At 40.8% G+C, this 27802-nt stretch overlaps 1 protein-coding gene across 5 annotated transcripts; it reads right to left on the bottom strand.

The window, feature by feature from the left end:
* Positions 1–1579: 1579 nt before the first annotated feature.
* Positions 1580–27126, bottom strand: ELOC (elongin C). Of its 5 annotated transcripts, none has more exons than XM_073330811.2 (5): positions 26971–27124; positions 22069–22247; positions 9850–9909; positions 7746–7889; positions 1580–1803 (listed from the first exon to the last, which is right to left on the bottom strand). In XM_073330811.2, the coding sequence occupies exons 3-5, from the start codon at positions 9851–9853 to the stop codon at positions 1613–1615; spliced, it is 339 nt and encodes a 112-aa protein (XP_073186912.1). In that variant the 5' UTR covers positions 9854–9909; positions 22069–22247; positions 26971–27124; the 3' UTR covers positions 1580–1612. The 5 variants fall into 5 exon arrangements, with proteins under 5 accessions (XP_073186912.1, XP_073186914.1, XP_073186911.1 ...); XM_073330813.2 differs by lacking the exon at positions 22069–22247 and adding an exon at positions 17110–17177; XM_073330810.2 differs by lacking the exon at positions 22069–22247.
* Positions 27127–27802: the final 676 nt, after the last annotated feature.

Genomic DNA, 27802 nt, shown 5'->3' with positions numbered 1-27802 from the left:
TTTGTCTATTATCATACCCATGTCACTATCAAGTAAATTGCATTAGCTTCTTCCCCCGCACACACCTTTATTTGTAGGTTAATTTTCTTAACAGCAAGAACATTCTGCGCAGTGCATTCTCGAACACTACTCCATTTCCTGGGGTGCTCAAAGCCATTTTAGCTTCAGCTGAATGTCTCATACCAACACCCAAAGCACAAAATAATTACACAAGAATACAATAGCTATTGCATCTTACTGCTGAAGTTAGATTTATCATCCTCTTCTAAGAATTATTTTGGTAGTAGAATTCTCCAGCCTGCCTCTTAAAGAAAGAGACTTATTGTCACACTGTTCACCATGTTTGTTTTATGGAATCTTGTTTTGTGACATGAGAGAAGAATGAGTATGACAGGCAATTACCAGCAGGAATTGAACAACGGACAATTACATGTTCCACTCAAAAATGAGTAAATATCGTTGGCTTGCCCTCTCCCCTTAAAATCTTAGTGGAAACATTGGATATATTTAAGAAATCTATGAAAGATTCTCAAACATCTTTTTAATACCCCTTTACTTCAGCGAAGAACAAAAAGGCCTCCACTATTCAGCTTTTCTTGTATATGCAATGGGGAGGCAGGGGAGAGGGAAGGAAGAGAAAAAAAAAAAAAAAAGAGGGAAAAACTACCTCTTTGGTAGCCATATTTAAGAAGTTTAAAAGGCTTTGATCTGAGAGTAAATACAGAGTTTACATAACTGATCACAAACAGTGGAAAAGAGCCATTACAGGCTATTATTAATCTTGTATATTAGGTCAAGTGACAGTACATTATGAATAAACTTACATTTTATATAGAACAGAAGAGAGTATACAAACACTAATTATTATTAGTTACTAACATGTCTATTTAATTCTTTCTAGTAAGCCACTATCAGAAGGGATGCATTTTTATTAGACAAGTGACCTGAACATTTTAAATTGATCTAAGGGGTAAATTAAGTTATGACTGAAAAATAAACCAGGTATACTTTTCCATTTCTAAAAACACCGCTAAATTTTGATTAAAACAAAACAAAAAATTATTCTAGATACTGTTTTCAGCCCAAAGTGAATGTTTGCCAGTTTACAAATCCTTGAAAAAGGGGATTTATAATGCAAGTGCTGATATAACTTAAAGTTATAGCTATGCTAAAAGGACAATTACCCTGTAAGGTGATCAAGTTCAGAGGTTTAAAAATTGCGACAATGAGAGAAAGTTAGAAACGCTAAACACCTACACATTTAGCGAATATTAGCTTTTAAGTAGCATTGGCCTAAACTCCAGTATTTTAAATGAATATTGCATTAAAAGATAAAGTTCTGCCATACCTAAAGGATAAGGCATAGCCATCTACCAATTGGCATATTTATTTATTTGTCTGTTTGTGAAAAGGGCCTTATTTGTGTAATCAGCAAAACAAATTTAAACTTGAATGATTGCTATGCAACAGATTTGAAGATAATTGCCTCTGCAGTGAACTTTACAGTTCTCAACCGCACACACGCAGCATGCTATATGAAAAAAGTTACTAACTGAACTACAGGTATTAAATACTGAAAAAAGTTTTACATTTTTATTATAATTTATTTTATTTAACAATCTAAGAAGTTTGCAGCCATCAGCAGTTCCAGTGCAATTTCAGGTGCAATTGGGAATTCAGGAATCTCCGTGGAGCTGTTAGTGTAGCGAACCTTGTAGGTGAAATACATGCATACTTTGGATAGGACGTGGGATGGAATCTCTCTAAAATTCACCTCATTTGTTTCATTTTCAGCAAACTGACCTGTTTAAAAAAAGGAAGAAAGAATCAGCATCAAAGTTCCCTTGATAATGAATACATTTGTATTGCATGTGTGCAAACTCATCTAGAACACTTTGTCAGTGTAGTCTCGTTAGGATTTAGACATTTTCAGTGTACAAGCTGTATAACAGTGTGTTAAGACATGCCACAATTACTGGAGCCAAGGACAACTTCCATCACCTTTCTTTAAAAATATTCTGTTCGTTTTGGTTAATCTGACTGCCTACAAGCAATATGTGGAGCAAAGATTTGATCCTGATCTCAGTCTGTGCTAGGAGTGCTCTCTGAGAGTTCCATACTCAGCCCTGTGAGACCCACACTGATGTAAACACCTACAAGAAACAAGGTCTATCGATGATGACCACGTGGCCTGGCTGCTAGGGAGCACGATTTAGTTTGTTTAAATAAACCTTTCAGATGATTTGAAAACATCCGGTTGTACAACAGGGGCACCACATAACCTAATTTTGTTACCATTGCACTTCCTTCCTTTGTACAGTTTGTCATTTGCTTGTTGTGTCTTGTCTTTAATTATATTGTATGCTCATTAAGGCAAGAACCATGTCTACCCTTTGGGTGTTTGCACAGCACCTACCACAATAGGGCTCCTGTTATCCCTGCAGAGCCAATACAGCTTCTGAGAGCGAAACAGCTTCTATTCCCATCTTGAGAATCATCAGCAGAATTTATTACTAATTTCCAATCAATTACATCTAGGCAAGACTACTGAAGACAATCCAGCCCAAATTTAATGGGAAGGCAATGCAGATTTTAAAACGCACTTTGTAAAGCCATGCAACTTAAATAGGGAACATCCACATCAAATAAATATTCAAGTATCATTGAAATCAAGATCCATTAAATGTTTTCACGTTTCATAATCTTCTATTATGTCTGAAGAGGTTTTTTTATGTGGCTGGAGGAGCAGTTATTTACCTTGCTGTAACTGTGCATCTTAGAGATGTTCCGTACGAGTGGACCCCACTCTTAGGTGCACATGCACTTGAGATCAGAATCTTTTAAAACACGAGTGTCTGTTGGTGTTGCACATGCACCTTGTATGCTCCCATGTCATCCATCCCAAAGGCATAAAAGGCAGAGCATCCCCAAATGCTATTCCTGTCTCCTTTGTCAAGATTCTGGGCTGTAAAACTCAAGCTACAGGCAGAGGGTCCACATAGGATCCACATGTACAGAACATCTCAAAAGAACTAGTTATTATAAGGCAGAGGTCCCCAAACTGTGGGGCATGCCCTCCTAGGGGGGCACGGAGGAACATCTGGGGGGGCACAGGGAGGGAGCGCCACCCAGCACTGTTTCTGGCCCCAGCTCCACGCTAGGTGCCCTAGTTGCCAGCCCCTGCCTGTCAGCCTCCGCCCCCAGCCTCACCCCCACCTGTGGGCCCAGCCTCCTTACCCCGTCCACATCCCCCCGTCAGAGCCATGGCCATGTTCCCAGCCATGGCTCTCGGGGCAGGGAGAGGACATGGATAGAGGAAAAGGTGTGCGTGAGGTAAAACGTTTGGTGACCACTGGAGGAATATCTTAGATCTCCCATAGCTGGAATTTGCAGAGAAACCACATGGAACTCCATTCATACATTCACCAACACTATTCAGTGGTGTCAGCCTCCAGATCTGATGCTTACTTTGGTTGGGTAGTACTACAGTCCTTATTTAGATAAGCTCTGAGATTCCCTCCTCCTAGAGAAGTGGACTTCTTACTGATCACCAAGAGTGGGATCCATATGTACAAATTCTCAAAGAGAACGCTTGGTTGATAAACAGACCTCAGTCACCATTGAAATGGTCTTAGGCAAAGCCTGGCAAACAGTGTCACAAAAGTGTACAAGTCCATATGTCCAGCAATTAGAGATGTTAATGGATGATTCTGAAGTTGATTTTGACTGGCACAGGATTGGTTCTCGTTGCTGAATGTTATACCAGCTTCACGGCTGCAGATTTAGCCAAATTTCTGGAATGAAGATTCCATGGGTTTTTCTTACATGGTACTGGAAATTCTGAGCAGTGCCAAGGACCAGACTTGGAGCTGTGCTCCCTTCTCCCATGGCCAGGGAGGATAAGGAAATCTGAAATTCAACGTCAAAGAACTCAAAGACTGAATGAGCTCTCTTTGTTCTCTGGGAACCTGGAGTGACATCTTTTATAGATGGAGCACTCTCTGAATGAGGTTCTGAAGGAGATCCAGGAACAACTTTTGAGTCAGATGCTCCTCTCACGGCTTTCTCCATCAGGAAGTCCTTCACTTTAAGGGCATCTCCCTGGCTTACTAGACGCATTTTGAAAAAGATTTGCGAACTGCACACATTGCGGAGGATATGGCCTTTTCCTAAGCAAAAAAGTCATTTGATGTGTCCCTCATTCAGATAAATCACAATGTTGCATGATAGGCAGGATTTAAAAACTGGAGATTTTGACTCAGTCATACTGCTGGCAGCCACAATACCATGGCAGCTAGCTAACAAAAAACCTACCTAATTTTGAGATTTTTTTTTTTTTTGGGCCAATGGGCTGCTAACAACCAAGCAAACCACAAAACCACCACCACAAAGTTGTAGAGAAAAAAAAAATATATGAAAGAATTAGGTACAGTAACAATGTAACAAGATAGGACTACTGTAGGTCAGAGGACAATGAAGCTGTTATGACTCACGACCAGAGGCAGCAAGAAGGAACTGAGTAGCAGCTGGGGTGGCTTTGCCCTTTATTGTCTTGGGAGGAGCAGTGCAAGGGCATGCAAGATGTATGCATGGCCCCAAGGAAAACTGCTGGTTAAAAGATTCTCATATCCTGTATGGTGGGTGCAAATGCACCAACGAGTGAGATCCATGTACACAGATATTCAAAATTTAGTTAAAAAAATTGGGTTTTGATTTAAATGGCACTGAAGACTCAAGTGTTTTTGTGACACTTTCAGCCAGAAACTCACAATCAGCCAAATGAAAGTTGGAGGAGGTGTTTTGTATTGTTTTTTTGTCATCTTATGATGTAGTCTTTACCACGTCTGGACCAGACTCTTGCTCAGGATATTCCAGCAGAAGCTGTTCAGCAGGTGTTCCCACCTATTTTGATGATATTCAGAATGAATATTTTTGGTGGGTTTTTGTTAAAGATGTGACAGAATGGTGAATTCAAAAATGTGAATCTAATCACTAACTAGAGAACAGCCAATGCGGTGTAACTAGCCAATATAAACCCCTTGCAGTTTTGGATGAGGCCCAGAATCGGTCATGAGATGACTTCATATACCCAAATCTAAGTCTGAATGCCCTTTTGTCCCTGAAATTTAAGAGGATTCGGATGCACAGTTTGGTTTTGGCCCCTTTAGTTTTAATATAGGTTCATATTCACAGACCATTTGCTATATCTCCAGATATAATTTGTCTATCTGGCAGCTAGAATCTTTTCACTTGTGAACAGTTTTACCTTGATGATTTTTTATACACAATGTGCTCAGCCATGGAACCTGATTATACAGGACTCTTCCTCCTTCCTGCTGCTGTAGCCCTTTTTGATTCTTAATTGGCAAGCCTCGCCCACAGAGTCACAGCCATGTACTACTATTTGCAGATGTGGGACAGGCAGATATAGGCCCACCTAAAACTAAAGGACCACCCCCTCAGCTAAGAGGAGGAACCACTCAGCTCAGGCTACAAGTGAGTGCATCGGACAACAAAGGGGGGGCGGAAGAGGGAGGGGGGAAAAAAAAAAGCTACAGGAGTGAGGTCAAAGGTTGAAAAATCAGAGAACCAGAAGGGAACACCAAGCATAGAACTCCAGATAGCACCTGCTGCTCCTCAAAAGGCATCTAATGAGTCAATGTACACTCCCCAGAGGAGCTCTGTCCAGAGATGTGATTGAATGAGGGACTGGAAATAGACCCCACCCAGTCACAGAGTGCCCCCTATATCCAGCTTCATCCTCCTGAAGTGACAGGTGTGCACAGATCAGGAAATGTGGGGAAAAGTGAAGCTAGAACCTCAGTAAGAGGGGCTGCAAGATGATGCATTCTACATAGATGCGTGCCTGGGTCTCCCTCTCATCACAGAAGTGACAGGCATCAGGGGAGTTCGTGACCCATAGTAAGTACATGTTCATACTCATAACTCTCCAAAGGAGCTGCCAACAAATATACCCAGTGTATCATGGAACCAGAGTGGAGTACAGATTGGCTCAGAGTTCCTTGCCCTTCTCAGCTGGCCTCACAACGTGGTGTTGGGGCAGGACACAAGGGCAAGAAAGTGGATGGCATGATGCATAAGTGTACACAGATGTTTTCTGGGCATGGTTTGGAAGTGGACCAGCTGGATGTTGTGCAGCCAGCTCAGGCGCTTGTCAGGAGCGACTGGGGAGACTCACACTGCAAGGGCCTAAAGAGGAGTTCTGGAGAGCCAGGAGTAAGGAGTGGGCAGGTAGCACCCTCCTGCAGAGCCAACTTGAGGAAAGGGAGAGAAGCAGGAGGCAAAAGGCTGCTCTGAACTCCCCCAGTATAGCCCGTGACAACAAATTAAGATTAAGACTGTGTAACTACCCCAATATTGCCAAAAATAAAGTCATGAGTAAGCCCCCAAAATCATGAGATTAAAAAACAAAACAAAAAAACCTCTGTTCTGTGCCAAAAAGAGGTATTGTTTTTTTGTTTTGTTTTTTAATTTTTGAACTTCCCCTGCCCAACCCCAGTGTGCAAGAGTTCATGTTGCCCACTCTCCCAAGTTTATCGGGTAAGGTGATTTTTTGCCCTTGCTACACGAGCTCTCACCCCATCATTTGCCCATCCCCTACTCCGCAATTAGTTCTGCTCCCAGTCTCAATCCTGTCCCCACCTCCCTCATTAGTTCTGCCCATTCCCACCATCAGCACATTACTCCAGCCTCACCTCTGCTCTCCTCCCGGGATTCTTTACCCTCCTTTCCCAGTGCTGGTGGCTGCAGTACTGTCCCCTCTTCACCTTCCAGGACTGGGGGGGGGGCAGGCAGCTCCAAGGGCTCTTCACCACCCCACCCCCCATCCCAGGCTAAGTGTTGCAAGAAGGGAGAGGGGAGGTGGGGGAAAGCAGAGGTGCTATTCTGTCCCCATTACTCATACAAGAGGAGACGGAAGGAGGGAGCAGAGCTGCCCTGAGTTGCTGGGCTCTTTAGCTCCCATGCCCAATCCCAAGATAATAGCTTTGAGTTACTGAGTGATGGAGGCGGGGGGAGAGTTCTGCCTGCAGCAGCTCAACTGATTGTTTAGACCCAGGAGGTGGGGAACTAGAGTAGATGACCAATCAAAAGACTTGTCTGTTAAGGGTTACAGCTTGGGCATCCTCACAAGATTAGGCTCCAGCCGTGCCCATCACTAGCAAAAGAATCACAAGAGTTGGAAACAGTGCAGAGCCCAGACTTCTCCAGAGCCCAGTGGTTGAGTAGGGATGGAGCAGAATCAGCACATCTGGGGCACACTCCAAGTTTCAGACTGTACCCACCTCAGTGATATCCAAGGGAATTTCAAGATGGGGATTGTAGCAATTAGTTTTGGCTATCAGTAACTGAAAGATTTTAAAATGTAGCCTTCTCCTAATCTTAATGAATCCTCTCCCCCACCTATATGCCATTTGAAGGAATGGGAGGGGGGAAAATCACTTCCACAGACAAAAATAGTAGTAATTGTAATTGCTTGTCTTACGATAGCACCCAAAGACTTCATATACAGTTGGCACATGAATATATACATAAAACTGATAATACAAGACTAGATAAAGCTGAATTGTTCACATAGGAACAGAAACCAATCTGGACTGGGACTAGTCACTATTCATAATAGAAATTCAACTTTTATATAACAGATTATACAAATCCAAACACTCCACAAAATAGGAAAGTGAAATAACTGAATTACAAGATGCTACAAAACACATTGCACCTACCTGGACCACTCAACATAGCTTTTATTGTTCCTGATGTTAACGCATGCTCTCTTTTTACAATAAACTCATGACCATCAGACGATATCAACTTCACATACATAGCATCAGGGCCCTCACACCCACCGTATGTTTTCTCTTCTCCATCTATAACAGAAAACAGATTAAATGATACTTTCAGAATATCTGGTTAGTACTTTCATAGTATGAAGAAAGCCAGTATAGCTTATGCCTTTATTACAAGCATGAAGCCTCAGTGCACTTACTTCTGAAAGACCAAAGAAATAAAGAAATGCAAGGTAGCAAAGGAGAGGGTGGAGGATAAGACGAGGAAGTTGTTTGTTTCTTTTGAAGTTTAAGTTTTGCTATCTGCTGAATTTTTCAGCTTTGTTTCTTAGCGAGCTAATTTAGTTTTAATATACTGTTACTGATCTGTCCCCTCATTCCCTTGTCCCTGACCAATGGGTCAAAACATAATTTCAGACATTATTTCTTTTTCTAGCAAAGTCTATTCAGGGTTAATTTTTTCCTTTATATAATAAAAATAAACCCTGCCACTCAAATCTGAGACTATACTTTCTGCTTGCTCTAAAGTGGCTGTTAAACAATCCTCATGAAGTCGTATTACCAGGGAAAGGTCATGTTTCTAGCGTTAATACATTAGAACACAGTAATTAAGAATTTGCCAAATGAAGAAGAAACATCTCTTCTTACAGGCATTATCTGTTGTCATGCTTCTAAGAGAGCAATTCACAGAATAAAAGTCTTTGCCTGCATTAATGCATTCATTTAAAAAGGAACCACAACAACTTTAAAAAGTCAATTTGAGGAAAGTTTACTTATTATTGCAAGTAACGTAAGTTTACTGCAACAAAGAGTAAACAAAATGTTCTTTGTTCAAAGTGCTGTCTAAAGTAGAAAAAAACGGAAAATAGTTTCCTCTGTTTATGTGACTCACACAACAGCAGGAAAAAAATTATTTAAGTAATAGTAAATGTCACTGTAAAACAACAAAATTAGGCAGAGAGCATAATACCTGAAACTCCTTTCCCTCTCTTACCCCTCCCGCACACCATTAATTAGATTTCAACTTGTGCCTTTGGGTGACCCAAGGGAAGACTACAGAAAAATTCAAAAAAGTTTCAAAACCTGAAGTGATAAAAAAAGCAAAACACCACTTTAATCCAATTTAAAATTAGAAGTTGTATTTATAAAAGTCTATTTTCAGGTAGTGTGTGTTTCCACAAAAATAATATACATTTACATAAGTTACTATAGTAAATAGCACTAAAGTTTCTTTAAAGAGAAGTTAATAAACTGTATATTCTACATAAGATTCCATTTCAGGGTTGTATTAATGTGCTTATTTATTTTAATTTGTACATAATCAGTAAGATGCTAGACACCCTCAATATCTGCAGTCAGTACAAAAAGAAAAGTATGATTATAAGAAAGGTAGGTGATAAATTTACTTCCTTCCAGCAGAATCCAGAGGTGGTAAGAGAAGAGAGATGTACTTTTGAAGATGGGAATTTAATCAGTAATTATTAGTAAATGTCATTTCTTCTGCCACCCAAAAACAAAATCAATGATTTCTTTTGTTAAGGAAACATTAGAGATTAAGTGTACCAAATACGTACTGAACTTGTAAAGAGTCTTGTTAATTATGTCTTGCAGTCAGTTCGGAAAACGTGGCTTACTCTCAGGACTATCAGGGTTAATCAAAATAAAATTACTATATAAATTATTAGATGAGGATTTTCCACCAATTACTATTAATGCAAAAGCTCAAGTTGCTAAAAAGAAATACAGCTGGGAAGGTGTCAGTGTCCATAAAAATAACTGAATCCACCCAAGCCCACGTTAAAAGCTGGCTATTTTCTCACTATGCAGTCATTTGAATGGAGAAAGATAGGGCAGCTCCAAGCACGTAAAATCAAGTTAATTACGATGACATAGTAAGCAAAATTAATTGTTACGTAAAGCTTAAAAATGCAACCTCCAAAATTCAGAGCCCTTTCCTACTCAATTCCATCATTCTAAAAGCCTCCCAACGTGTTTCATGTTTTAAAAATATGAAAAGATGTTTGTTAAAAAATTAACTTACCCATTCTCTCCTTATTAAATGTTTATTGCTTTGCGACAGCAGCTTTCACTGTAAGATGGTCTGAAAACAAGAAGTATTGACACAAGCGTCAAAATTACTTTTTAGTAGTAATTTCATAAGTCAGAGTTTAAGTGATCTACCATAAAGACTGATGTTCTAGGTATAAAGAAAATTTTCATGATGACATACAAGTCTGATTAGAAGTATTCAGTAGATTCAAGTTTCAGGATGTGTTCTCTATGCATCAGATTCTCACAAGCTTTACGAAGTGAAAGCTGACTATGTTGTAAAAATAAAGTTTTAAACCTTTAGCAGTCAAGGTTCTTAGAAAAGCTAGTTATAGTTTCGAGAACTTTAGGGGAGAAATCTGTGTACATAGATTTTGCTACTACAATGGCAAAATTCCTGTAAGAAAAAAACAGAAGAAAAATAAGCACTTTGTGTCACAGTGCAGTTAATACCGGTGAAAGGTTCACAGCTAAACAAGTGTAAAAACTGAAGCCTTCATCTGCAAAATAATTCCAGTATGGACAACAGCAATTCCAGTTTCTTTGTATGTCACTCCAGTTATGCTCTGGAAAAAGACAACTCTAGGACAGCTTGAAAGGTAAATTCCACTCACCCACTTACCAACTCCTTACATTTATTTGGGGTTAACCCTCGAAGCATGAAAATGAACACATATTAATAGAATGTTGTGGGCTTCCTAGAGACTCAGGAAAACAGCACCAGTAGCAGTGAAGTTAACAATATTCTGGTCAGTTTCACACATGCTACTCAGAACTCTGTGGACAGTAATGAAAATGTCAAGAATTCTTAGTGATTCTTTCTACTCCTTAGGAAAGCTGTGAGTAACAGCAGAGGCAGGCACTGGAATTATTCACTACAAAGAAGGACCATAAAAGGGAGGCTAGGGCAAAGATAGAGTACCAGAAGACCTCTTTCTTCCCCCTCCCCCTATCTCCCACACTGATGGAGGGATAGAGAAATGGAGACAAGAAACCTTGTGGGAAAGTGGGAGAAGCAAAGAGAGAGAAAGCCCCTTTTCCTTTCCACTAGTTTGGGAGTGGGATCATAGAAGCTTGACAATAATATACCTATTAGCCAGAGGCTGATAAAGAGAACTCTGAGCAGGGTAGAGACAAAATCCAGTAGAGAAAACAGTCCTTTCCAGTGACTAGTGGCAGAGACACTTCTCACCAGGGACCAGCTCCTGAACATTACTGGGGAACCTCCCACCTTTCATATCTGCTTGCTGAGAAATATAACAAGGCCTGAAATTTGTCAGTCTCTGCATGAGAGGGTAGTTCAGTCTGCATACCTATTCATGCCATCTGTGTTTAGTGAGACTAAACAATGGTGCCAGGCGGTGTCATGAAAAGAATGGAAGCCACCGTTCAACTCCGTTTACAAAGGCCACCAAACAACGTATTATACCCATTTTACCGAGGAAACAAATTAAAGGAAAATTTTTTTTCTTATGGACCAAAGCCAAATTTGAACCAGTAATCTTATAGGTGAGACGCTCCTGACCATCACATACACTGGACCGTTGCTAGAACGCAGGATTTGGGATCCATGCCAATTACTGCGTTATAGCGGGGACAGCGTTAAAATGAAATTATATTTTTGTGATTGAAATTTCAATACAGGTATATGTAGTTGTGTATTTCCAGGTTATAGCGGGCTAACGATAGCATCAAAACTCAGAACTGTCGCGAAAAACAAGTCTACAAGATACAGTACTCACCACGGGTGTCAGTGGAAATTGTGTTTTAAAATGGAAGCGTTTTTAATGGATTTGTTTAAATGCTTTGTGTGCTTTGTTTTGACTGTCCGCTTTCAGGTGCCATGAACTTCCGTCTTCGCGTATGGAATGCCATAGAGAAATTTATGTACACTATATATATAAATATGCGTATAGAAATTTTTGTAGTGCTAATTACCTTCACCATCCATAAAGTATTGAAAACCTTAGAAAATAAACTCCTACTTGAAGGAAACAAACGAGAAAGAAAGTGTTGCTTTATTAGAGATTTAAAGTAGACATTACAATAAACTAGTCTAGTTTTTTTTTAAAAAATGTCAGTGAGTTGCTTTTGCTTCTTGCTGCTTCCGCTTAGCAAACTGTGTAGCTGCATAATTTTTATAGGTTCAACGTCTTGTGTCTCAAACCATCTCAAAGCAGTCTCTAAACCAACTACGGTCACAGCTGACGTTGGAACGACGTCCACTTCATCTTCCCCTTCTTCCACAGCGAAGGCCAATTCTTCAGCTTCTGGAATGTTGTTTGGTCGTACTACCTGAAGAATTTGGTCATCCGTTAGACTTTCAGCAACGGGACAAAATTCTTCTGCTTCATCGTCGCCTCTTATCCAGGACTCAATATTTTGTGGCTGAACAGTTACCCCGAGCCCAGACAGTTGCTGGGACAGCTCCTGAATCCACTTCATATCTGTTCTTCCAACTTTCTCCTCTGTAAATCCCTCGAAATCGAATTCCTCATCAAACTGATACAGTATGTGTCTTTCCTCCAGCAATCTTGCATGAATTATAAGGTAATGAACACAAGGTCACTTAAAACTCAAAAAAATTGTACTGTACTTAAATTTGGGATCCATGGCTGCAACCATGGTATATCAAAATTTGCGTTATATAGATGCGTGTTCTAGCGAGGGTCCGGTGTACTTCTGAGTCTAAAATTTTCTGAGGGTTAAATTGTGCACATGCTCATACAAATTCCCTATTTTCCCTGTGCTCACCCTGTTCTTGATATTTCCATGGGAACTCCCGCAGGGAAGCCATAAATGTTGCTATTCCTGCACATAGCACTTCCTCAGGAGCAGCGTAATACTGAAACAAACCTAATTTCACTTTATAGGCTAGAAGCATATGTAATGGTAGAAAGGTTAATGGTAGAAAAGTTAAAGGTAGAAAAGTAAGGCAGGTGTCAATTTATAAAAAAAAAAAAAAAATCGACAGAATCATAATTTCAGTGTTGTCACTCTATGGTGTTGTTGAAGGAGTCACTGCCCCCCTACCCCCAATCCTGGCTCCCAACTTCAGGACCTCTGGTTGGTGGAAATTTTGATAATGTTGTCAGAAGTGGGTTGAGTTGGGTATCACTCAAATGCCCTTTCTCCTACAAACACAATGGTACCAAACATGACAAACCTAGAACAATTGCATAGATAGATATTTGAAAAAATGTTTTAACTATACTTAACACAGGCATGTCACACATGCAGCTCTCACGAAGTTAAATTGTGGCTCTTGACTGACAGTATTGTATTACCAGTTAATGCTTAGAATGATACTTGGATTAATTTTTTTTAATGTTTCAGATTACTATATAAAACAGAATGAGTGCTTCAAGCTGATTTGCCATTATTGGTAAAAAAAAAAAGCAGTTCAGTAGTATTGACCATCAGCGTTGTTCATTATGCAAAGAATAATAATGAGGCACTGGTTAAGATGTTAGCATCTAGCCAGAAGTTAGTTGAATCCATCCACAAATGGTTTGCATATAGTTACATAACATACATGTGTTTGAAATCATTTACTAATGTGTACAGGACTTGCAAGACCAGTTCCACACATGCAGTCTCTCAATGACCTACTGCATATGATGGAGAGCTGCAATATCGCAGAACGGATCAAGCAATTTGGATCAGGTTGAATCGACAGCAAAGCCAACTTTTGGGATGATATGGTGATACATGAAGAGGGCTGAGTCTTTGCTGCTCTTTATTTGATCTGTGGGAGTGCTAATTGGAATTTGCACCTTGCAGCACTGGAAGACTACGTGACATACTTTTTTGTTTTAGATTTAATCAAACTATTCTGCAATGCTTGTCTGGTACCTTGCTAAAATAAGAAGTTTAGAAGAGTCTGATGCTGACATATGGGAAGAATTCTGAAAAGGAAATTGGGCTGTTAAAAGGTTATCAGTTCCCTTCTGTGCACTTGGTTCAGACGAAGTCCTAGAAAATGAAAACAGAGCAATGAAAATTGTTCGGGGTAGGTGGCCATAACAGCAGCCAAACGCTCTTTCCTGACAACCCCAGAACTCCATCTAATTTCAAACCAAACATCAATCATGGAGGGATGACTTCCCCAGAAGTAACCAAGCAACATCTAGACTCATTAGGTAGTGTTAAATGCCAAGAAAGGGCAATTTTAAAGCTACAGGATGAGCTTATTCAAATTGTATTAGCATATGACAGAGCAGAGCTCATTAATATCATGACAAAAGCACTATTCAGTGATAAGATAGCTAAATATGTCAGTCGAATGGATACTTTGGGTTTCGAAGGCTTCACACGAGTCAAGACCCAAAGAATTATCCAAGGTTCTGTCAATCTATGGGTCCCAATCAAGAACAGACTAAAGTTGTGTTTGTATGCAAAGAAAATCAAAGTGAAGGTGCATGGACTGTTACAAAAAGTTAACCATAGGTCATGGTTTGCTTCTCTCCTGGGTCACATCCAGATCTCATCATGATGTTGATCTACAAGACTGGGAAAGTATGAGTTCTCCAGGGTACCACAACTGATGTTTGAATGTGACAGAACAATGCATACGTGCCAGGCAAAAAGAAAATTAATGCTCTTCTTGCGTGGTCTTTCTTAGCCAGCACCCATAGACTACATGACCAGTACGTTATGCTAGCAAAGGCCTTTCAGTGTAGCAATCATACATGATATGGCTGAGGAATAAGCTCTCGACAAACGAGGAACAGTTAATATCTGCCCACGATTTGACGAATATTTCATTTTGAGATTACAAAGAAAATACTGGACCCCTGACAAAATCCACTTCATGTCTGACACCTGTGTAGAAGAATCAATTAAAAATATTACTAGAAAGAAGACACTTTGTGGTCATGTATCTGCCCAAAACAAAAATCATTGACTCAACAAATATCTTCAATGTCACAGTGAAGAAGCTAGTCTCATATTTGCATGAAGGAAGAGTCAACTACATACTTCGCAGAAAAAATGCTCCACTGTGCCTTTGCATTGCTCAAAGAATTTTGCTGTTGCATGCAGTAATACAGGTATGTCCTCAAGCTCCTCAGTGGTGTTTCTTTATAGTTCCCATGAGGAGGTGCACACTAAAATTATCTTGCATGCCATCAAATGTCACAAAGAGAGGTGCTACTGTTCTAGTGCTCTGTGAGACATTACCCAAGACTTCAGCAAGATTCTGTTTTTGTACCTGCTGCTTAGGAGCAGAATCGCTGTATATCTTTCAGAGATGTGTTCCTATCATTTGAACCATTAAAAGCTGCCGCACTGCCAGGTTTCCATGTCCTTTCAAGATGTGACACTGGAAGGTTGGCTGGAAAGACCAAATTATCTTACTGGAGGGCATTTGATTCAGCCTCCAAAGACTCTCTCCTAATTCTAAAGGTGCTCAGAATGGCTGAGACAGTCACTGATGAGGTCAAATGGACTGTAGGCATTTCTATGCCAAGTTTACCATTTGAAGACCAACATTACAATGCTTGCAGAGCTATGTTGATGGATGTTTTCCAAGGAATGGACAAATGAAGAAAAACTGCCCCCCAAAAGGGGTGTATTTATACTTGATATCAAGATGGCAAATCATCAAGCAATGGCATTCTATAATGCTGGGGGGAACCAAAACTACCCTCCCCTAGTGGACATGGATATGTCTTTGGTGTGATCAGTATGAAGTGAGCTGTAGCTCACGAAAGCTTATGCTCAAATAAATTTGTTAGTTTCTAAGGTGCCACAAGTACTCCTTTTCTTTTTGCGAATACAGACTAACACGGCTGCTACCTGAAACCTGAAGTTACACAAGCTCCCAAAATCAATCCTTCAGCTAATCAAATGCTTGTGTACAAAGACCAGATGATCACCACTCTGCAAATGTTCGGCCAGCAGCCTACCTTGTACAAAGATGTGTGACTGTGACGTAGACAAGGATCGGTGTGACATGTCTAACAGCATTTTGTAGACATAGTCGACACTGACAATGACTGATGAAAAACATGTTTTCAGTTCTACATGCCAAGGCTAGCTTCCCTAGGATTAGCCAAGATGCATGTCTTTTATGTAAGCAATGCATCCCTGTTGAAAGTATAATTTTAAAAAAAAGTTGACTTTTAAACATTTTCTCAACTGTTTATCTACATAACTGTTCCAGGTTTGTCATATTTTGTACCATTTTGTTTGTGGGCGATGGCCTTTTGAAAGAAAGAAATGGGTTGAGTTGGTTATCAGAGGATATTATCTAAATTTCCACCAACCAGAAGACCTGAAGCTGGAGGAAGAGACTCCCAACTGCCACAACACAAAGGGTGATATCATAGAAATTATGATCCTGTAGATTTTTATGAATCAATTGGCACCTCTCTGTCCCTTCTACCACTAACCATGGAATGAGATTTTACCACATTATATTCCCAGACTATTACAACTCCTGTTGCAGTATGAGGAAAGCATTCAGTGCAAGAGCCAAGTAGGTATGATACACAGCTGGAGATGGGGAAGTAATATTTATCTTTCTTTTTCGAACCCTCTAGCAGAGGATCTCCTGTGCTTCCTTCCCCACCCAATGAAACTGATTAAGACAGCATCAATTCCACTTTACTGCTAGGAAAGTACTACCAGCAGCAACAGCAGTGCAGGTGTAATCCTGAGTAGGAAAAAAGCAGGAGGGGTGGAGGAGTAGGAAATGGCAATGCTAAGACAAAGGAGGAAATGGGAGGAAAACAAAAGGGAAACTGGGTGAGTTGAACCCAGGAAGGATAGAAAATAGGTAACCTAGTGACAGCCTATTAGAATCCCTTACACCCAGTCAGAAGAGGCTGGGAGTGCTACACAGGTAGCACATAATCTCCCATAAATGCAGTATTTTGTGAGAGAACAAGTGCATTGTACTGTTTTCCAGCAACTACCCTCAGGATAACTGGAGCAAATTCAATATGATCCAGAGCAAGCTGCAACCAGCTTTCTTTCCCCAGCCAATGGGAAACAACGAGCCACAGAAAACTGAAAAATAGGATGAATGAAGGCAACTGTATTTGATGTTGATGCCTATCTAATTTGTTATTTTAATACCCCAGAAACAGAAAAATCCAGAAATAAAAAAATAAAATTTGAAAGTGGTTAGAAGGGTGCAAGGGTAAAGAATGTCACAAGTTATACTTCAGATTTTACTGCTTTCAGACACCTTTCCCCATATACAGTTTTTGCACACAAAAAGTCTCACACAGAAGGCTGTACTCACAATTCAATGCTTTATCCAGCAAGGATTACTTTGAAGTTGTCAGCTATACCTAGTCTTTCCCAATTGAGCTGGAAGTGGTCATAAGCATTATTTAATTAGTAATAAGTTAGAAATAGGCAAGTCAAGTAATTTAAGTGCATCCCCTTATAAGAGCAGATTAATCAGTATATTTTCTAGTAGCAGTTTACATTTGTGACCCAGGGACCTCTTGATGCCAACTAGCAGAGTGCACTGAGGATGCAAAGAGTTCTACAGGGATCCCCTAGGTCACATATATGCATAATAATCCACAAAATTACACCAAAAGGGTGCAATACGAGATCTGAGAGCCAGTACCCTACTGGCCATCATCATTTCAAAATGTATGTACAGATCATATTAAAAAAGAGTTATGTATCTATACTGGAAGTTAACTCAAAAGGTTTTGAGAATGTAAGGCAGGTAATAAGTAGTTGGGTTCCAGGCAGTGGGTAATAGAAGCTTTTTAGTGTGTATTGTCTACTTCACAATACAGGCCTATTTGAATATGGAGCCAAAATGCTAATCAAGAGAAAATGTACAGGAATAAAACAGAACAGCAGGAGGGGATCCCATTTGAGTAAAGAAAATGGATTGTTGAAGTATATCTGAGGGACAGAGATCCCCTCCTGGATTTTTTAACCACTGAGGAGGCAACCTGATAGCGTGACTTGTCCTGTGAATGGAAGACCACAGCCAAGCCTGGCTGTAATACACTGGAAGGATCTTGGGTGAGCTTTGCCCTATGAGACCTGAAAGTAACTAGGTAAACAAGTCTAGCTTCTAGAAAGCGACTTATGATTTTATTTTATATGTAACTATGTTTCCAATATTTCTACTTGCTATCATTTGAATCCCTACTCGTTGTTAGATATTTTTATAGTAAAACAAGCAAAAGTTTATTTAAATGCTGTCTGTTAAGTGGAGCGGCAATCTAAGGTGCACTGGTAAGCTGGCAGGGTACCGTTTTAGAGAATTCACAGGTTGGCTACTCCCAAAGAACATCCTATGGATCAAGGGCTGGACATTCTAGGGGGATGCTCATAGCATGTCTATTGCTAACCTGCAGAGGGACAGCGGAACCTGTGTTGGCTAAGAGAGAAGTGCTTGTGTTGCCTATGACCAGTGGAGTCAGGGAGCGGATGGACAGCAGACACAGACAAAGCTTCTTCAGACTAAGGGCAGATGGTAGTGAGGTGCCTCACAACCTTGACTACCCCTGGGAAGTGTCATAACACTTAAATACCATGTTTCTTCTGAGAATCTGGAAGCACCTTACTTAAGTATTAACCTCACTTTACAGAGGGAAAAACTGAAACCAAGGTTAAGGGCCAATATTAGGGACCTAAATATGCAGAACAGGTACTTTTGAAAATTCCACTAGGAATTTAAATACAAATACACATTTACAGGACTGAGTACTTGTGGAAAACTTGCCCTAAGTGACTTAATCAAGGTCACATTAAGTCAGTGCCAGTCAGGAAGAGGATCCAAATCTCCTAACTGCTAGTCATCTGCTCTAGTCACTAGTGCATGCTGCCTTCCTTTATTATATGGCCTTTCCCTGCCCAGTCCACGGAGAACCCACCTAAATAACAAAGATGAATACTAGACATTCTGTTGGTTTCCGCCTCTGGAGCATCTCTTTAGGGTAGAGGCTTATGTGATATTACCAAACAGGCAGCTAAGCAACCTTGCTTAACTCCCAAAGTGCACACATGTTTGGTTAGCAACAATTCCGACACCATTTCCTTTACATAAAGGCAGAAAACACAAAGCAAAACATTTAGAGGCAAAACAGGAAAAAACCCTACAACAGAATTGTAAAGTGTTTACAAAGTTGCTAAACGATTCACCTTACCCAAAATAATATTTATATCTATTTATGATTTTCACAAAATTAATTATTTGACAGACATGGAAAAACGGTCACTGGTTTCTCTAAATTGAGAAACAAAATTCATCCGTAATTAAAAATTAGTCTTATACCAGTGCCTTAAATATGCTGTGTGGATGTTAAAATTCATGTATTTTGTAAGAGTAAGGATTTTTAATCAATTATTGTACATAATTTTCCTACTTCAAACTGTTTTGCAGCATAATGTATGCCAGGTGCCTGTTACCTTCTCCGCACACAGAAGTTGTTGCAGTTCAGCATTGTATACAACTCTGTACAGTTGTTTCAGAATCAACCAAAATTAAGGTTTCAGAGTAACAGCCGTGTTAGTCTGTATTCGCAAAAAGAAAAGGAGTACTTGTGGCACCTTAGAGACTAACCAATTTATTTGAGCATAAGCTTTTGTGAGCTACAGCTCACTTCATCGGATGCATACTGTGGAAAGTTTAGAAGATCTAAAGATTCTTACAACTACAATACCCACCTGTGGAAGTGAAGAAACAGATTGATAGAGCCAGAAGAGTTCCCAGAAGTCACCTACTACAGGACAGGCCTAACAAAGAAAATAACAGAACGCCACTAGCCGTCACCTTCAGCCCCCAACGCAAACCCCTCCAACGCATTATTAAGGATCTACAACCTATCCTGAAGGATGACCCAACACTCTCACAAATCTTGGGAGACAGGCCAGTCCTTGCCTACAGACAGCCCACCTTGATTATCATACACATTGTAAGGAGAGTGATCACTTTAGATAAGCTATTACCAGCAGGAGAGTGGGGTGGGAGGGAGGTGTTTTTTCATGTTTTGTGTGTATATAGTAAGATCTTCTAAACTTTCCACAGTATGCATCCGATGAAGTGAGCTGTAGCTCACGAAAGCTTATGCTCAAATAAATTGGTTAGTCTCTAAGGTGCCACAAGTACTCCTTTTCTTTTAACCAAAATTAAGAAAGCTGCAATGTAAATCAGAAGCCCACTCAACTCCTCTCTCAGTGTCAACATCTGACATTTGGGTTTTGGGCCTCCCCCTCCTCTCAACAACTATTTTAACCATTTCCTATCCACAACAGTATGGATCTTAGATCTGGTATATCCTTGCAGGTTATGTATTCTCTGCTGCACAAACCAAGTGGAACATGGTTTAAGTTGTTGACAGTTTTGACCAGGAATTAATATGATTGCAAAGAATCCAGAGTCAATATGACATCCAGGATGGTTGATTTATACAGCCTCTTTTACATAGAGATATACAGGATTATTGAGATACAAGGACAAAGTTGAGGGACCCTAAACCATTAACCCAGCATTTTCTATATAGTAGCCACATTTTTTCCCCCTTAACTTGAATTTCCTAGCTTTCAGATGTTCATTTTTAAAAGCAAAGATACTCTTAAGTTATTGATATGTATTTAGAACCTTAACTCTAATTCAACAATGTTTGGGACTCTTGCAATAAGTCAACAGCTATGAACATTTCCTATTTTATTCAGAATTAACTGGTTTTTAATTAATATTATATTGCTGCAAACCTCCCCAGCAGAAAATTTCTTAAATAAATTTTATCTAAATACTAGAGACTTTTCCCACATGTCTCCAGTCAGATACTTCAAAGAGGAATACATTTGTTACTGAATAGTGAACAGGTTTTTAGAAGATGCCAAGTGATCTGCTTGTAACAAGCTCTCAGATTTCAATAACAGTTGCTCCCTGTAATAAGGATTATTGGAGTGGAGGGGGCGCGCAGGGATTAGCTACTCCATACACATCAATGAAAATTGTTTACTGTTAATTCCAAATCAGAAGCAGAATGTCAAACTATTCTCACATGAGGAAGTGTGCCATGAATTACAGAAATTTAATGCTTGCATAAGTGCTGAAAACAGTCAGGATTGGTCTTGCATGATTTCTCCTTCTAACAAATGACAATTGAGGCATTCAAGACTGTGAATGGTGAAATTAGTGAAGACAGAATAGCATCTTGTTTTTATCTTTCTTGTTGCAAAATAAGAAAGATGATGAAATTAAAAAATAATATATTCCGAATAATGAAAATAGAAAAATTTTAAAAGGCAGTCTCATGGCAAATCTACTGCTGAGGAAGGCCATGGATAAGCTGTAGCCTGATAATAAAGAGGGCTGAATGATGTTCTAAATCACTAACATTTACAACTGCAAAAGTAATCAAATAATATGCTTCAGGATATTAGCCTGCAGGAGTCAAAATTTTTTTTTCCAACCTGTGGTACAAATATTACAATAGAGTAGGTGCTTTATATCTGTTCTTTGCCTCTCTGAAGCATCCAGATATGATACTGCTGAAGGTAAAATACCATATTAGATTAAAAAAATAAGAATTGACATTGATTGGTCAAACAAACACGTAGGATTACAATATGACTGACACACTCCTGAGTGGGTATTTTAAAAAGCGCCCCCAATTACAGCCCTATGCAGACTACCCTGACCTTGGGTCTGGACATGCAAAAGTTGAAGCACAGTACACACTCTAACCCCTTCAACACACATGCCTGCCAAGCTGTCAGGCAGGGACTGGAGGAAAATGAATAGCACCTTGGAACTATCATGCAACCCACCAGCCATTACCATGGGTGTCAATGTGCTTGTGGTATAGGTCAGCAGCAACTTATTACCACACCCTCCCCCCATAGTAAGAAGAAATGGAGGGAGTTGTGGCTTGGAGGTATGTTTGAAGCACAATATCACCCACACTATTCAGGAGATATGCAATTTACAGACCACCTTTTGATCAAGGTTGTACCTAGAAGCACCATTTAGCCCTAGAGATTTTCCCCATAAAGATGCTAAAAAAATTCATACTGGGATATGACTACTGGCAAAACAATGGAACAGTCTTCAGTCTGCAAACTAAAATAATTTGAAGAGAGGTTTAGACAATATAATTTTTTAAAACGGCTCTCTTCAAATGTCATCTAAAGAAATTCAGCATCAGCTGCTAAGCATATGCAAGACCAGACACGTATTTAAAAGTACTAGTAAGTACATCAATACTCAAAGTTTTACCCAGTTAGTGTTATGCATGTGAGAATGAAGACTGTTAGGCCATCTGGTAAATATCAGCGTGCAAGCAGTGGGCCACTTAGATGGTTCAATAAACCGGTGGTTCTCAACCCTGGGGATATTCAGATGTCTTTCAGGGAGTACATCAACTCATCTAGATATTTGCCTAGTTTTACAACAGACTACAGAAAAAAAAAAAAAAAAAGCAAAGTCAGTACAAACTAAAATTTCATATAATGACTTGTTTATACTGCTCTATATACTATACACTGAAATGTAAGTAAAATATTTATATTCCAGTTGATTTATTTTATAATTATAGGGTAAAAATGAGCAAGTAAGCAATTTTTCCAGTAACAGTGTGCTGACACTTTTGTATTTTTATGCCTAATTTTGTAAGCAAGTAGTTTTAAGTGAGGTGAAACTTGGGGGTACACAAGACAAATCAGACTCCTGAAAGGGGTGCAGTAGTCTGGAAAGGTTGAGAGCCACTGAAATAACAGTCAAATATAGATATGCAAAGACATATTTATCTGTTCCAGTAAAATAGTAGCTACTGTGTCCACTGGATAACAAATTCATAATGACAGCATACTTAACTAATTTATGGTAATTAAAGACAACTGAGGGCAGATTTTGGCCATAGTAGTTTTAGAATATTAACATCTAGCTATGTGTGCTCCAACAACATATTACATCTTACTTTTAATGTACTCTATTATATCCATTTTTTCAATATACCAAGGAAGTAATATGAGTGCCTTCACCATCAGTACATTAGCATACAAGTCAAATATGATTCAGAGAGTTCACACCCCTAAAGTTTTCAAAATGTCATCTTTACACAAATAAATACAGAAGTGTGTGTAGGGACAAAATCAGAAAGGGTAAGGAACTACATGAATTACTACTAGCAAGGGACATAAATGGCAATAAGAAGAGAGTTTTGTAAATACATTAGGCACAGGAGAAAGACCACAGAAAGTGTAGGCCCACTACTTAATGGGGAAGGAGAGCTAATAGCACATGACATCAAGAAGGCGGAGGCATTTAATGCCCATTTTACTGCAGTCTTCACTATAGAGGTTAATTGAGATCAGATGCCTAGAACAATTAATATTCACAATGAGGGAGAAGGAACAAAATCCAGAATGCAGAAAAAACAGGCTAAAGACAAGTTAGATAAGCTAAATGTATTCAAGTCAGCAGGATCTGATGAAATTCACCCTAGGGTTGGGTATTTAAGGAACTAGCTGAAGCAATCTTGGAACCATTAGTAATTATCTTTGAGAACTCATGGGAGCACATGTGAAGTCCCAGAAGACTGGGGAAGGACAAACATACTACCTATTTTTAGAGAGGGAACAAAGAGGACCTGGGAATTATAGACCAGCCAGCCTAACTTTGAAACCTGGAAAGATATAATTATTAAACAATTTGTAAGCACATCCAGGATAACAGGGTAATAATTAATATCCAACATAGATTTTTTAAGAACAAATCATGCTAAACCAACTTAATTTCCTTCACTGAGCAGTCTAGTGGATGGAAGGGTAGAGGGGAAGCAATAGACATGATTTATCATTATTTGAGTAAGACTTTTGATGCAGCCCCACACGACAGTCTCATCAGCAGATCACATTTCTGTAGTTTAGATTAAAATTACTAGAAGGTGGTTGCATAACTAGTTGGAGAAAACACTCAAAGTTTATCAATGGTTCATCGTCAAAGAGGGAGGATGTGTCTAGTGGCGTTCTGCTGGGATCTGTCCTGGGTCCAGTATTATTCAATATTCTCAAGAATGACTTAGATAATGGCGCAGAAAGTATGCTTATAAATTTTGTGAATGACACCCAGCTGGGAGAGGTTGCAAGCACCTTGGAGGACAAGATTAAAACTCAAAGTGACCTCAGCAAATTGGAGAGCTGGTCTGAAATCATCAAAATTAAATTTAAAAAAATGCAAAGTACTGCACTTAGGAAGGAAAAAATCTAAGGCACAAATACAAAATGGTGAATCTTTGGCCAGACAGTTGTGCTACTGAAAAGAATCTGGGGGAGTATAGTGGTATGAGCAGGGTCCTAGAGCTCGGACTCCAACCCAAGCCCAGAAATCTACACAGCAACAAAATGGCCCAAGTCGGCTGGCACAGGCCAACCACAGGTTTTCTTCTGCTGTGTAGACGTACCCTACAAGGATTGCTAAGTACTGGATAGGCTTCCCTGTGGAATCCCAGTCACTGGAGGTTTTTAAGAACAGGTTAGACAAACGCCTGTCAGGGATGATCTAGGTATTCTTGATCCTGCATCTGTGCAGGGGGATGGACTAGATTACCTCAATGTCCCTTCTAGCCCTATGTTTCTACAAAATATTGATCAATAAACAAATAGGCTAGGTGGAGCAGCGGGCTAATGCATTAGCTTTTCACCTACAAAAGTATAGTTTTAAGTTCTGTTTACATTCTAGGTGATTACGTTTTAATGTTATTCTAGGCCCCGCTGTCATGGGTTTACTTCACATAGTTACCACACAATTTCTTGTAAGTGCATTTACTGCTCAGGAGAAACAGAACTGAAAGATGAGTTACATCCAGATTCACAAAGATATTTAGATTCCTAATTTCTACTGATTTCTATGGAAGTTGGAGTCTAGATACCTTTGTGATCTGGGCTTTTGTGCAGATCAGGACTGAAGTATATTAATAGAGCAGTGTGAAAGAAAACTTGCACATCTATTTGCAATTCAGCTGGCTCAAGGCTGAGGGGTGTGGGGGGTCCGAATGCAGCTGGTTGGGGCTCAATGGGGTGAGGGTCTGGGTGCAAGGGGCTCGTCAGGGTAGTCCAGGTGCATAGGCGTCGGGGCTTGTCGCAGTGGGGTTTCCTGTGTGTCAGGCTCAGCTGTTGGTGGTCTGAGTGCAGGGGTGGGGGTCCAGATGCGGGAGGGGGAACAGGGCTGGGGGTGTGGGGGCTCAGCAGGGAGGGCCGGATGGTGGGGGCATCGGGATGCACAGGGGTTGGGTAGCTGAGGGAGCAGCTCCCCATAGTGACCCCTCCCCCCTGCGGCTGAGGAGCAATGGGGACAGGAAGCAGGGGTGGGCGGTAGGAGAGGATTCTAGAGGTGGGTCTGACCCAGACCCAGTCACTCCATGTAGGGAAAGTGCACTCCTTACCCACCACCAAGCCACCACCTGGGGCATCCCAAGTCCTGGGTGGGCTAGGGAGTGCAGGGTGCAGGGAATAAGTCTTGACAGGGGTGCCCAGAGCTTGGAGGGAGGGTCTGACCCAGAACCAGCCAGGGCACCTCCAGCCCTCCTCTCCCCAGTGATTTACCTCTCTGCCAGCTGCTCCAGGTGCCTGAAACCACATGCCCCTGCGTTGCTGCAGAAGGATACATAAACACTCTTGCAGCTTCCCTTTGCTTCCCCATCAGAAAGTCATTTTTCTGCAGGGACGCAAAGAAATCTGCAAATTCTGCATGTGCACAGTTGTGTAGAATTCCCCCTAGAATATTATTTGTAGCATTCTAATTACAAAGTGAACACTCAAGTCTAATCTGCCTGCATACAACATGAAAAATATGAACAATGATACAGAAATATTGCATCAAGAAAGTCTTCAAAACCATTTACCCTTTACATAGACATATAGGTAATTTTGGGGAATGTGGGGGAGAATGTGAAGGGAACAGTCAAAGAAAATGATTGTGCATAAGGAGAAAACTTCTAGTACACTGTTCTTTAAATACCTCTGCCTTCAATCCTGGCATAAGTTATTTTCTGCCTCCTCATTTAACACAAAATTCTTTCTTGTTTTAAAGTAGAACCCAGCCACCCCTTTATTTCACTATACCAATGCCAAACCCAAGTCTTCCACACTCCTATCTCTAAGGCACTGTCTAGGTGGGGAACTTTACAAAGCTTTTCCCACCTGTACCATTCCCAACTCACCTGATCAGTGGCAGCCCTAGTATAGAGAAGGTTCAGAAGATATCCAGCATTTTTACTCAAAAAACATTATGGTATTTGGAGATCAAAGCAAGAGGGGCCTTGTGCTATATAGGATTTTCTCCCTTCCCCCAAGCATGAACCCTGTAGTCTAAATGGTTTTAATGATCTGTAAGTGATCAGAAGTGCGTGAAATATAATAGGAAAGAAAGGTGTGTGGATATTTGTCCTTTCCGTTTAGTGCCAGTCTTCACTCACAAGCTGTAACACAGATGCTGGATACTGCAACTTGTGAAAGAAGACTATCATTAATGAGAAACTTTAGTTTCTCTTTTCTTCACACAAATACATTACTTTACTCCCTACAGATATTTAAGAGCATTTAGACTAGCAGGTCAGGTTTAAAAGGAAGGAGACAATCACATCTATCTCAAGGCAAATCTCACTTTGGTACCTAAGCACCGTAACCTACCTTAAAAAGGTTCCTAAATACCTCCATCCTTGGGGTTTTTGTAACGGAATTATTTCTTTCTCTTTAGGGAGGGGACGGGAGGGGAGGGGAAGGAGGCGGCTCCCCCGCTGGCGGAGGAAGCCGTCAAAGCAGAGCAACAGTTACAGGACTGCTTGAGAGAGGATTTTTGTTGTCGGTGTGTGGATTCCAATGAGATTGTTCCTACCCCTACCCCTGAGCCTCCCTCAGGCCGCCCCGAGCCCTGAACACGCCCCCAGCCTCCCCCCGCCCAGGGATGAGTAATAAGATTTCCGCCCAGGGGGTGGCCGCTTCTCGGAGCGGGGCCTGGGCCCTGGCCCGGCTAGCAGAGGGCGAGGCCCGCTCCTCCCTCAGGAGGAAAAGCCTCGGCGGCGGCGGCGACCCTCCTCCCGCCGCGAGACGAAACGCGGGGGGGGGGGGCGCCTCTCAGCTCGCGCCCCCTCCACTCCAGCCGGCCGTGGCGGGGACTCACTTGTCTCAGCTTCACTGCCTCCACTCCCTGCTCGCAGGGCCCCCTGTTCCGGGCCAGCTGCCTCACAATCACTTCCGATAGGTCAAAGGTTAGCGCCGCCTGCCGCCACCATAGGGACAGCCAGCGTTCCAGCCTCCTGGCCTTGGACGGTTTACCAAGCCCAGGTCCCAGCATGCCACGGCAGCCCGTGTCCCCCGGAAGTGTTGCATGCTGGGAGATGTAGTTCGCAGCCCGCACTCTACGGGCTTGGAGACTGCTAGGAGGAGCTGCTCCACCATGGTGGAGAAAAGGGTAGGTAATCGAGGGCCATGTTGTGTCCCCAGTTGGTGGATGGCTGTATTGCCAGCTCGCCAAAGTTCATGAGTCCAGCATTCCTCCCAAAAAATAATCACTGGCTTAAAAAAATTCCCAAGGATTTACATTTGGGTAGGGTGACCAGACAGCAAGTGTGAAAAATCAGGATGGGGGTGGGAGGTAATAGGAGCCTATATAAGAAAAAGATCCAAAAATTGGGACTGTCCCTATAAAATCGGGACTTCTGGTCACCCTACATTTGGGTTCTTTTTATTTGCCATCTGGTTTATCAACCTTTAGGGCTTACATTTTCAATTTTTTTTTCCTGCAATGGTACAGGGCTAGAAAGTTACTTTTCAAAACAATAATAGCTGAGATTCAGCTCAATCTCCACAGATCAAAGGCTCAAGTTTTTGAACAAGAATATAATGCTCCCTACTCAAGCTTGATAGGAAGGCAACATTGGGCCCATAGAATATGGGGATCATGACAAATGATCTGTGGTGCCCCTAAAATCAAGGTGAAATGCAAGGAGCAC

This window comes from Lepidochelys kempii, chromosome 2, assembly GCF_965140285.1.
Source record: "Lepidochelys kempii isolate rLepKem1 chromosome 2, rLepKem1.hap1, whole genome shotgun sequence".
Taxonomy (NCBI): domain Eukaryota; kingdom Metazoa; phylum Chordata; order Testudines; family Cheloniidae; genus Lepidochelys; species Lepidochelys kempii.
Note: the sequence above shows the minus strand (reverse complement) of the source record. Positions and strands in the feature narration are given on the sequence as shown.

What these genes read in the sequence shown, in the direction of transcription:
- ELOC (XM_073330811.2), bottom strand. An exon ending in AGCTATGTTGAGTGGTCCAG is followed by an intron (nt 1,804 to 7,745) that starts GTAGGTGCAATG and finishes TTTTTTAAACAG; the next exon opens with GTCAGTTTGCTGAAAATGAA.